The sequence below is a fragment of the Lepidochelys kempii genome, chromosome 2, assembly GCF_965140285.1.
Source record: "Lepidochelys kempii isolate rLepKem1 chromosome 2, rLepKem1.hap1, whole genome shotgun sequence".
Classification (NCBI taxonomy): Eukaryota; Metazoa; Chordata; order Testudines; family Cheloniidae; genus Lepidochelys; species Lepidochelys kempii.
Window position 1 is genome coordinate 48,568,468 of NC_136381.1, and position 13,046 is coordinate 48,581,513.

The 13,046-nt window shown below is 44.0% G+C and overlaps 1 protein-coding gene across 1 annotated transcript in view; it reads left to right on the forward strand.

The window, feature by feature from the left end:
* CNGB3 (cyclic nucleotide gated channel subunit beta 3) overlaps window positions 1-13,046 on the forward strand; it is a 140,575-nt gene that overhangs the window by 77,055 nt on the left and 50,474 nt on the right. The window contains exons 3-5 of the mRNA XM_073329320.1: window positions 6,133-6,275; window positions 8,795-8,980; window positions 10,683-10,891. Of these exons, the coding sequence (XP_073185421.1) occupies window positions 6,133-6,275; window positions 8,795-8,980; window positions 10,683-10,891 (538 nt within the window). The remainder of the gene's footprint in view (window positions 1-6,132; window positions 6,276-8,794; window positions 8,981-10,682; window positions 10,892-13,046) is intronic.

The window sequence follows — 13,046 nt, forward strand, 5'->3', positions numbered from 1 at the left end:
GGACTGAAGGGAAAAAATCAATCACTCAACAAGTATGGAATATATAACAGAAAACAGATACACAATAGCATCATCTCCATCTGGGAGAGAAAACCTTTGCCAAAGAGTGACAAGGTTCCACTAAGGTATACACCCATGATGAAACCCCACACAAACACCAAAGGAAACCTAGATTCCTGTTGGAAAGATTGTGAACTAGTGAGAAAAATCACACATAGGTTTATTGGGAGTGACCTAAAATACACTCATTCTGGCCTATGACTCATAAGCAGACTGGAGGGACCTTTGACATACAATTTGAGATAAAGCCCATTTATTATAAACTTGCAGACACACCAAAAGAATGTAAAAACAAGGAGGAAATCTGTTTAAAATCCTTTGTGCAGAAGTCAGAAGATCCATCATGATACACTGGCTAAAACAAGAAAATCATTTAATTTCACTGCAGATGGACAGGCAAATCCAGGGATACGTGATGGAGGAAATTATGGCAAGATTACAAAATACACAATAAATGTTCAGTTCACTCTGGATTTTTGTTCTAGGGTTTCTAGGAAACAGAAAACATAGCAGACTTAACCTGGAGGGGTGATTGATACAAACTCCAGATACTCTTAACATTCTCTCTCCATTTTATCAAATGGTTTTGTTTTTCAAGGGTTTTCACATGCTTACCTTACGGTTCCTTAGGCAGTGTGATCAGTTTTGCGTCTTCTAAGAACAAAGTTTCTCAGTAACATATACGCCTCTGTGAAGGGATTGACTTACTGTTCGTGACTCCTTGTGGCCAGGCATGGCGTAGCAATTCTCTCCTTAGGTGTCTCCTGCTGACGGCTGCTCTGCTTCTGCAGTGCCCTGCCTCTTCCTGTGACTTGGCCAGGTCACCTTAAAGTCTCTCCCCCTCCAAGGTAGTCCATGAACAAAAAGCAAGGGGATTCACACAAATAAACTGAATGTAATAAGAAATAGAGGAGAATACCCTCTCGGAGTGCATCAGAATTTGGCCCCCCTTCCCACAAGAAGGGGCGTTCGGGCAGTGGTCTTCTTGGAAACACCTTCCCTCACTCAGCCCTTTCCGCTCTTAATTACAGTGTTCTGTGATTCATTATGGCAGCTAATTTTGCTAAAACCACATATTTTATCAAAATGTGTGACACATATGATTTTTTTTCCTTCTAAACCCCTCACTTCTCCCACGTTACTTCCCCTCCCTCAAAGGAGTTTGATATCCTCGGGGATATTATAGAAGCAACATGAGCCAGATCACATTATATTCTGACCCCAACTCTTTGAAATATTCTTTTCCTACTCTTGATGTTGGGGGTTTGCACAGAGTCAGCTATGATGGCTTTAAGAACAATGGGGACATGTCTACACTGCAATGAAAGCCCTGGCTCAAGCCTTAACCCCACATCTGTCTACACACAAATCTCTTGGACTTGGGCTCAGACCCAAGGTTGCAAGACCCTACCGGAATGGAGGGTCCAAGCCTGAGACCAGCCAGGACTCAGGGTTCAAGCTGTATTGTTTTGCAGTGTGCACGCAGCCATGCCAGACTTGGAACCTGGGAATCTGTCTTCACTATTCCACAATCCCATGGGCCAGTGTTTTTTGTCCTCTTTATCCCATAAATCGTCAGTCAACTTCCAGGAAACAGAATCAAACCCCCTGGTTTTAGCACAGCTGCTTGTCATTTAACCCTTCAATTTTATTCTGACTGCTGAACTGTAAACACACTTTCAGAGAACGTTCTGCATTTGCAGTGGCCACCAACCAGAAGTAGTCCTTTACAAAGCTCCCTGCCTAAGGGTCATAGGAGCACAGCCAGATTTTGGTTAGTCTCTGGTGCCTAACCAGCAAAACAGTTAATTTCAGGAAGAGTACCAGGAATGACCATGCATACCAGCAAATAATGAAGAAGCTGGCACTGAACTTGCAGGGGAGATGGAGGAGACAGAAGCACCCCAGAGCTTGGTAAGTTTCTGGCCCAATTTTTGTGTTTTTAGCATAGAAATGCATTCTATGAACCAATGCAAAAGTTATTACAAATGCTGGGTAGCAGCATGTATCTGGATGGCATGCCAGTGCTTTGGTGTCCCTTCACCCCCACCATGTGTAATTCAGAATGGAGACTGTGAAACACAAACAGTAAAGAAGCATTTTGAAGAATTTTTTTTTTCTGGGAAGGTGCACATTTTTTGGTACAACATCCAGTTTGTTAAAAACAAGAACCTTACTTTGCCTTCCCTGTACATACACCACTCCATACCAACTCAACTGTGTAATGAGCCAAATGAAACCAGTGAATTGTGGTGGGGCTGGCGAGAGAAGGTGGAAATGTAAGCCTTTTTCAAACGTAGTTCATTTCTGTTAAATGCAGTGCATGCAGTCCGTGGGTGATGACATCATGCATCCCAAATATGACTGGGGTTTTGAATTCAGTCCAAAAATATGCCAGGGAATGGTGGGGGCGAGACCAGGGGCAGGGAAGAGTTATGGCAGTGGAGTTCTGTGTGTTTGCATGCAGTCATAACAGGCTGTATCGGAAGCTGTGGGGAGGCACTAAGCCAGGTGGTTATTAGCGCAGCATCCTGAAGTCTTTAAACCACAATTTGAGGACTTCAATAGCCCAGACATAGGTGAGAGGTTTTTCGCAGGAGTGGGTGGGTGAGATTCTGTGGCCTGCGTTGTGCAGATCAGACTAGATGATCATAATGGTCCCTTCTGACCTTAGTATCTATGAATCTATTAATATTGTTGATTCCTTCATGAATTGTGACCCAATCCTGGGTGCTGACAACTGCAGACTTTCCCTTAGCAGAAACTCCAGATAGGTAGCCATATTTTGGGGCAGGGCATATTTTTCAGGTCCATCTCAGTAGCTGACAGGTACACTCCATTTGTAAATGTGCTGTTTGGTCACCATCCGCTTAAATGCTTCAAGGGCATGCACAGCTGGTTTCCCACTTGCAGCTTGGAATAGCACCTCTCTGTCAATGAGGCACCACAAAATCCATTATGTCCTCCAAAATGTGGAATGCCTGAAACGTCAGAGAAGGTTTATGTAGCATGTCTCAGCCACTGATCTCCCCCAAAGCCACTGTGGTCTGCAATTTTTAGAAAAAAAAGCAGTTATGATTTTTTTTTAACTTACAATGTTCTCTGCACCTCTTTCACTGCTATTAACCAGGCTGCGTCCAGGGAGTCTGTGGTCTGAGGCATCCCTCTCTCAAGATATTGTAGTTCAGTATTAAAAAGTAACATTTTAAGTCCTTGAAATTCCAAACCAGATTTTTTTTTCTGAGCTCCTGCACTGAGCAACTTGAGACAATAATTCATCGTGTCTTGTCTTATTCCAGGCCCATCAACCTCTACTGGAGTGGAAGCCTGGAACACCAAACCTTCCCGGATCATTCCAAGAGAAAACGTTTCCATGTTGATTTCTGATGGACATTCTGGACAGGATCAACAAACAGGTCCAGTCCGTAAGACAGAGGGACTTTCGGCAAGAGGAAAAACATTCTGAAAGGCAAAAGGAAAGGCTCAGGCTGGCTTCACAGTGGGAGCAGACACTTGCATTGCAGTTCCTGGAACAGAAACAGTGGTTAAGGGAGGGAGATAGAGCTGAGCAGAAGGAACTGTTTGGGTGGATGCTATCTCTAATGGCCAGCATCCCCTGTGCAATACCCTGTCCAGCAGTCCTGGAACAGCTTGGACAACTCTATGACGGGGTGGCCCATGCAACCAGGCCCTGTCAGTGGCTGCACAGGGCAAATGTGCCCCCATGTAGTCCTCCAGGCTGCACCCTTCCCCTCTGGACACCTTCACTGCCCTTCCCTGGCCCCAAGCGGGTGGCAAACGTGGAAGGCAGGACAAGAGGAATGGGGGCCAGGGGATTCATAACAGTTGGGGGTTTCTATCTGGTTAATGGTTTCACTTTTTGCACTTGTAAATGCACTTTGTTCTGGGGGATTTTTTTTTTAAGGTTTTGGTGTCATTAGTGTGCTAACGGCAGCTGGCCTGTCTGGCAATGGTTAATATTGTACCTTTCCAACAAATATTTAAAAATAAAGGGTTTTATTTTATTTTAAAAAATGGTATTGCCATCACTATATCACATCATCTAATGTGTGTTTCAAATAATAAAAGTGACACACGATCAGGGACAACTGGGAAGCTGTATGCAAAAAATAATTCTCAATACAGCTATCTACATCAATGAGTTATTTACATCAACCCATATTGTGAGTCCCCCTACCCCCATCCCATAAGCTGCCATATCATTTATAAGTACAATGCATTGCAATAGAACCCTCCCCCACAAGCAATGAAACCCACCATACACACATACATTCATAAAAGGTACTGTTCTCCCTCTTCCATGGGCACATGCAAGTCCATAATGGAGCACAGAGCATCCTTGACTTCTGTTGCCTGGATTCATCCAGCTCAAGCTGGGCGTACTGGTTCAGCAGTCCATCACAGTCACAGATCCATTCAGGGGGAAATGGCTCACCTCTGGTTTCACAATGATTGTGAAAAGCACAGCAAGCCACAGTCATCCAGATAGCGTAGATGACACTGGAATCCAAACAGGTCTGTAGACATCACCACCGGCCTGTCAGTCTGCCAAATGCACATTCAACCACCACTCTATACCTGCTGAAAGTGTAATTAAACCTTCTTTGCCAGAGCCTCTGAGACCAGGATATAATTTCATAAGCCAAGGCAAAATGGGGTATGTGGGGTCTACCAGAATAACAGTGAGGACAGCAACTCCACTTATGAAAATGTCATTTGGTGGGACTAGTGGCCCAACCTGTCTATGAATGTAGATTCCTGACTGTCAAAAACCTGGCATCATGATTGTTACCAGTGCAGCCCACAATGATGTTCATACATCAGCTGCTGTACCCTATGAGGGGCTGCATAATAACGGAGTAGTAGTAACCTTGGCAGTTTAATGTGCTCCTTGAGGAGGGCAAACGATGGACACATGAGTCCTATCAGTGGCCCCAGTGCAATGTGGAAACCCCATTCTCTCAAAGCCATCTTTTATTCCTTTCACGTTGGGGTAAACCACATGCCAGATTGCCTCAGAAACCTGTCACCACTTTATTCAAAGTCACCTTCCCAACACCAAAGCAGGTGGCAACAGACTTGTAGCAGTCTGAGATAGCCAGCTTCCAGACGGTTATAGCAACCCACTTCAGAACCAGTATGGGTGCTCTCATGCACGTTTTGTGATCCAGGAGGGTTGGAGCAAGCTGCTTAGAAAGCTCCAGCAATGAATCTTTCTTCATGTGAAAGTTCTGGATCCACATCTGCAGGATGATGTGGCCTCACCAGTCTGTTGCTTGTGGCCCTGCTCCAGAAGCATCGGTCTACATAGTGGGCATCAGCAGCTACATAGAGTGTCACAAGCAGCCTGAGCAAGTTGGAGTCCACCAGGTCTGTGTCCTCACACCCATCCTATCATTAGCTCTGTCAGGTGCCTACAATGGGTCAGAAAACACTGCTGAAATGTCCACCACTGTCTCAAGGAAGCTCTGTCAATTACCAGAAACAGGAATGAAAGTGCAAGTAAGAAGAGTTCTTCAAATGGTGCCTCCTCCAAGTTGCTGTCTCTGATGGCTGGGCGCATGCAGATCAAAAGGATAGCTCTGCAGGATGTGTTGGTGGGCTGTTCAAACCCCTGTAACATGTGGGGTGGACAGTCGAGATTTCCCACACTGCCCCATGAACAAAGGGCCAGAGAAGCCACATTATGGGACAATGGTAGGAAGTCTGCAGTACTCCAGTGAGGATGCTGGAGCCCCAGGTTTTGGCCTGGGTTAAAATATTCTTCATCTTGGGTCAGCAATCAGTGTAGATGCTCAGACCCTGGTTTCTCAAACTCAGGGTTAGCTGACTCAAGTTCCACTGACCCTGGGCTTCCATTACAGTGCAGACATACCCTGGGAGACTTCTTGGCTACCTATTTATTATAACTTCAGTGGCACAAAGGAACCTTAGCACAAACCAGCATCTGGCCCTTGTATTTGAATTCTACTCATGTCATAGCATTGATGCTGATAGTTTTCTTTCATTCCTTTCCAGTACTCTTAACTGTTCTTCTTTTGTCTTAATTAGCTCATCTCAAGGCCGGGTTGTAAGTGAATATACTGAAACCCAGCTGCAAGAGATTGTCAAAAAAATGAGGGCAAGGACATCGGTCTATAAAGAAAAACTGACTGACCCACTACTGTCCTCTCCTGAGGGCAGTCCTACAGCTTGTAAGTTGCTTTAGTTCTCAAAAGATAACTATTTATTTGGTGGTTTAAAGATGAAAATCCTATTCTGAGAGTTTAAAATGCTGGAAGACAATATTTCAAGAATCATGGATCAAATCTTCATTTGGGATAAATCAGCATATCTCTGCTGAAATCAGTGGAGCTGAGTTAGCAGTGGCTCTCAACTTTTCCAGACTACTGTACCCCTTTCAGGAGTCTGATTTGTCTTGCGTACCCCCCAAGTTTCACCTCACTTAAAAACGATTTGCTTACAAAATCAGACCTAAAAATACAAATGTGTCATAGCAAGTTACTGAAAAATGGCTTACTTTCTCATTTTTACTGTGTAATTATAAAATAAATCAATTGGAATATAAATATTGTACGTGCATTTCAGTATATAGTATGTAGAACAGTATAAACAAGATATTGTATGAAATTTTAGTTTATACTGACTTTGCTAGTGTTTTTTATGTAGCCTGTTGTAAAACTAGGCAAATATTTAAATGAGTTGATGTACGCCCTTGAAGACCTCTGCATACCCCCAAAGGTATGTATACTCTTGTTTGAAGAACCCCTGTGTTAGCTTATAGCAGCTGAGAATGTGGCCTATTTAAACCCATTGAGACACCTCATGAAATAGTTTTAATAGAGGTAAGTCTCCAACTATGACTGTTCAGGATCACCATTTTCAAACTACTTTCTAGATCAGGGGCGGGCAAACTTTTTGGCCTGAGGGCTGCATCAGGTTTTGGAAATTGTATGGAGGGCTGGTTAGGGGAAGCTGTGCCTCCCCAAACAGCCAGGCGTGGCCTGGCCCCCACCTCCTATACGACCCCCCCCCTGCTTCTTGCCCCCTGACAGCTCCCCTGGGACGCCTGCCCCATCCAACCCCCAACCCCACCCCTGACGCTGCCCCCCAGGACTCCTGCCCCATCCACCACCCCCTGCTCCCTGTCCCCTGATCACCCCCAGACCCCCCATCCCTGATTGCCCATCCAACCCCCACCCCATTCCTGACTGTCTCCCCGGAACCCCCCCTTCTCCCTGTCCCAAGTGCCCCCATCCAACCCCCCTGTTCTCTGCCCTCTGAACGTCCCGACCCCATCCACCCCCCCGACCCCTGACCACCCCTCCGAACTCCCCTGCCCTCTATTCAACCCCCCCTGCTCCCTGCCCCCTTAGTGCGCTGCCTGGAGCACCGGTGGCTGGCAGCGCTATAGCTGCACTGCCCAGCACAGAGCACCACTCAGGCCAGGCTCTGCAGCTGCCCGCCCCAGGAGCTCACCCTGCCGCCCAGAGCATTGCACCGGCGGTGCAGTGAGCTGAGGCTGCGGGGGAGGGGGAACAGCAGGGGAGTGGCTGGGGGCGAGCTTCCAGGGCCAGGAGCTCAGGGGTGGGTAGGAGGGTCCTGCGGGGCGGATGTGGCCTGCAGGCCATAGTTTGCCCACCTCTCTTCTAGATTCATCTCGGTTATTTTATCTGTATTCCTAGGGATCAAAGATACATTCCTTATGGGAAGGTATATGTGGCAATATGCCACATGCAGGTACATAGGTGATACTGAGATGAGATATCTTTTGTAAAAGTAAACAAAGTTTAAGGTCAGGCGATAATCTTCCAGCATCATTAAATATGCCAGGTATGTAGGTTAGAATGGGATAAGGCAGCGCAAGGCAATACATCTCACCTGAAAATAATTAAACACAGTACTGATGTTGTTCCTCTTCAGAAAAAAGCTTGTTTTCTTCCTTTGCACAGGAGGAGGAAGAGTGTGTAGTCTTCATATTCTGCATTTTTTTCAGAAGCTATTTATTGATCTCCTGAATTCTAGTAAGTTGGGAAAGATAGCAGGTAGGATGAGTGTCAGGATGAGTGTCTAAACTATTATAAACTTTGACAGCTCAGGAAGACGTGGTCAGATTTTTTTTAACTACTTCTGTGTCAGTTAACCTACTACCCCTCTCTCTGGCACTTACATTACTTTAGTTTTTAAATGATAGATGATCCAGTTTGCCAATTTACTATTCATACTCAGCTGTGTCTTACTCTGCAAGTTGCCCCACTGAAATCAAGCGACTACTTTTGAAGTAAGAAACTCAGCTCGAGTATGGCAGAACTGGTCCCAGAGCAATTCTATCCCATCCATGGCAAGTTTACAACAGTCATGCAAGAATAAGTGCCTGGGTGCTTCCTGCCTTACCCCATCTAAATCCAGCGTGTGTGTAATTGTACCAGCATTGACTGCCCAGGGAAAGATAGCGTAGAAGCACATTTCCCTCTGTGACACCCAGCACTAGATATCCTGGTGGTGTTAGTAGGAGTGTGCCTGGCTATGTCAGTGCTGAATTTACTCTCCAATCTGTTTTCTAACTGAAAACAGAACTGAAAATTGTAGCAATAAACACTAAGGAGTCGATTGCATGGCCTGTAATATGCTGGGGCTCTCAAGATCTGTCACAACAGTGAGGCATGTGCATGCCATTGTTAAATGTTCCCTTCTGTGACATTCACATGCTTAGCTCCATCAAAAAAGAAACCTCTGCCCCCACCCCCACCAAAAGAAGAGAAAAAAGATGAAGAAAAGAAAGAGGATGCCAAGCCAGAGGATCATTACTGCAACATGCTGTGCTGTAAATTCAAGAAACCACCACTGAAAGAATACCTGAAGAAGATGGAGCTACCAGACAGTATAGATGCATACACAGGTAAACCGAATGAAACAAAGGAAGGTGTCAAAGGCAGGATAAAAATTTATATTACTTGTGTTAAAATAGCACCTGGATGCCCTATCTGAGGTCAGAGCCCCACTGCACTAGTGTGTAGTGAGAGACAGTCCCCCCCTTAAGAGCTTTCAGTGTCAATAGTAGCCAAGAAAGAGAAATGGTGAGAGTGAAAACAGAGGCACAAAGAGGTGAGGAGACTTGTCCAAGCTCACCAGCAGAGCCAGGAATACAAGTCAGGTTTCCTGATTCCCAGTCCAGTGCCTGATCCCCTAGGGCCACTGCCCCTGCAGTGCTGAAATGTCTTGGAAGCCAAATGAAGAGTTGTCATGAAAATCCAACTCTACCCAAACTGAACAAGTTTTATAAGTACTCCCCCAAAAAAACCCTGCACTGGTACTTTCTGTTCAGTCTCTAACTTTTTCCCATTCAAACTATTTTAAAGCCCTATTTTAAACATAAGTGAATCCAGCCCTCTTCCTTTAATAAATTCCATGTGTGACTCCTAGCTCTTACCAGACTCCCTTTAACAGATCATGCTGTGTTATAAAAGGCAGAGGGTGATCTTCTCTCCTCCACAGAAACTGTTCTAGCTTAAACCCATCTAACAGGTTTGTTTCTGTTTTTAACTATAAGGGTTGGGATCTTTCAGAAGTCCACTGAATGCATCCGATGAAGTGAGCTGTAGCTCACGAAAGCTTATGCTCAAATAAATGTGTTAGTCTCGAAGGTGCCACAAGTCCTCCTTTTCTTTTTGTGAATGCAGACTAACACGGCTGCTACTCTGAAACCTGTCAGAAAAGTGTAAGTGTTCTGAACCCACAAGTCAAAACAGTGAAATGAGTGAACTTCTACTCCTGAGTTTGAAGTGTTACACAAGTTTTGGACTGTAAATCACCAATTAAACTCAATGGTATTCTCATCTCTAAAATGCTGCAAAACTTTCTGAAGACTCAGGGTATGTCTACACTGCAATTAAAAACCCAGGGCTGGCCCATGCCAGCTGACTTGGGCTTGTGGGGCTCAGGCTAAGGGGCTATTTCACTGCAGTGTAGACATTCAGGCTGGGGCTGGAGCCCATATCTCACCTCATACTACATAGTCATAGAATCATAGAATATCAGGGTTGGAAGGGACCTCAGGAGGTCATCTAATCCAACCCCCTGCTCAAAGCAGGACCAGTCCCCAACTAAATCATCCCAGCCAGGGCTTTGTCAAGCCTGACCTTAAAAACCGCAAAGGAAGGAGATTCCACCACCTCCCTAGGTAATGCATTCCAGTGCTTTACCACTCTTCTTGTAAAAAAGTTTTTCCTAAATAGTGTTAATATTGCCCCCATAAAGCACTGAACTGATATGAACAGATTCATCCATCCTCACATCACTCCATGAGCAAGGTGAATAAGTATTACTATCATCAGCATCCCTGTTTGACAGATGGGGAAACGCAGAGAAGTGAAATGCCTTACCCAAAGTTACACAGCAAGGGAATGGCTTAGTCATGATTAGAACTCAGGATTTCCTACCTCCCAGGCCAGTGTTTATTCCTCCAGATCACAATGTCTGGTAAATTTGCAAATTGCACTGCTTTCCCTGGAGGATGAGTGCTTTATTTCCAAACACAGAGAGAAATAAAAAGATGATGATTTCATACAGATTAAGTCACCGGCTCCTGTTTTCTTTTCCAGATCGCCGCTATGTAGTGTGGCTCCTGATCGTTACCATTGCTTATAACTGGAACTGCTGGTTCATTCCACTGCGCTGTGTGTTCCCAATACAAACACCAAGCAACATATTCTATTGGATCCTTGTAGACACCATTTGTGATATTTGCTACTTGTGTGATATGTTGGTGTTCCAGCCCCGAATGCAATTTGTAAAAGGTGGCGATATAATAGTAAGTAACAGTGGGAAGTGGAATTTCCACATTAGGTATTGTACTTTGAACTACATTATTAGACATGAAGCAGAAACTTGTTTAAACCTCATATAGACTTTTTCTTGCAAGGCACACCTGCACTTCTTTATTTATCCAAGTATATTTATGTGCTTCTACACTGATCTTTGGCTCTTTTGCTTTGGAAAAGAGGCAACATACATTTCATACATACTGTACATGCTACACCAATATTCTAATTACACACAACAGCCATTGAAAAGGTAAAGGCAAATTCAAAAGTGTCACAAGATAGCAGCAAGGTCAGATCTAAAGCTCTTACTCACCAAATTACACAGCTGGAAAAGAGCAACTCGACGCAGCTTCTCTGGCACCTGAGACCACATGGAAATATAGCCAAAGAAATGTGTGTGAAATTTGCAACTCTCCACGGAGTCACTCATAGAGTACAGATGTTGCAGATGAAAACAGAGGCTTTTCTACTAGCCCAGTGGGTTATGCTTCAGTTACATATGGGGAACATTGCAAATGCATACACAGAAGTCAACTAAATAAAAGCTTTGGCCACCTTCTAACCTGACAAACTTTTTCCTCACAATAGCCTTTGGTAAGAGATTTACTTATCAATTTCCAGCCTCTTTACTGCCCTCAAAAGGCAGCAAGTCTCAAAAAATCAGAAGTCAGTGATGAAGAGAAGGAAACAAGTAGAGACTACTTAGCTATCAAAAACATGCATCTGAAGAAGTGGGGTTTTTTACCCACAAAAGTTTATGCCCAAATAAATTTGTTAGTCTTTAAGGTGCAACCAGACTCCTCGTTGTTTTTAAGCATCTGATAGTAAGTAGAGAGGGCACTGATACTGACAAACACACTTCATCTAGAGTTGCACGAACAGAGTGGCTTAGGAAGAACTGGGATGTGGCAATTTATTTGAGAGGAGCTAGAAAATTCACTGAGGAGGGATCCATGATGCTTCTGCTGAGCTAAGGCTGTGCAGTGATGCTCGCTGTCATGGAAAGATGTAGTTTGCACCATCTTATAGCAGCAAGGGTTAATCTAACCCATCATATCTGAAAGCGAACTGAACACAAGCACACTTTGCTGTGTTCTACCTCTCTAGAATTTTTGAATCTACTGAAGAGTTACTGCTGATTTTCCTGCACATGTTCCCAGTCCAACTCTTGGAGCATCGCCTTCCAGTAAACATGGGACCTGCCTGCAAATTTCAGATCCAAATGTGGACTTTTCCCTGTTTCAGAGGCATTCAGATATGGAATTTTGGTTGGGCCCTTCTCCCCCTTGCATGATTACTTTGTTTCAGTAGCAAGTTTAATAAACAAATTAAATTAACATGCAAAAATGAGCTTAGATTCAAGTGCACAGCAACATGAAAATTCAAAACCAAGAATATGTCTAAATTGCAATTGGAGACGTAATTGCATCTTGGATAGACATCCACAAGTTAGTTTTAATCTAGCTAGTGTAGCTAAAAATAGCAGAAAAGACACAATGGCACAGACCCCGGCACAGACTAGGAACACGAGTACATAGTGAGGGGTGTATATTGGTTTGTACAGCCCATGCTGTCTCATCATCACTGTTATTTTTAGCCACACGAAATTAAAGCTAGCTCATGTGTACCCACATGAGTTGCAATCACACTTCCATTTGCAATGTAGACATACCCTCTGACTGGTATTTCCACCTGTAACTTGGAAGCAGCTTTAACTCAGTGTTTTTGTATATTACACTGCACCTTCTGTGCTATAGGCTATTACTTAAACCCTATTTTCAGGTCTCAAATAGACATAATATGTGTCTATATTAATTGTAATGCAAAGAAATAGACTTTTCCATGCCAAGTTAGTCATTGACAACCCTTCTTAAATCCCAGTAAACTTGAGTGTTGTGAATAAGGTTAAAATTGTAGCATAAGGAAGACCACTTTTCTTTTACTTGAAGCTGTTTGTACAATTCATAGATTTTAAAGCCAGAAGGGATCATTTATGATCATCTAGTCTGAACTCCTGCAATTCTCTGAAAGCTGTGAAGTGATAATAAGGGAAGGTAGAAAATAGGTCTGCCTTGGTATGGAAAAAACCCTTAAGATTTTAAAGTTATTTTAAAAAACACCTCTGATATAAATACAGTAAGT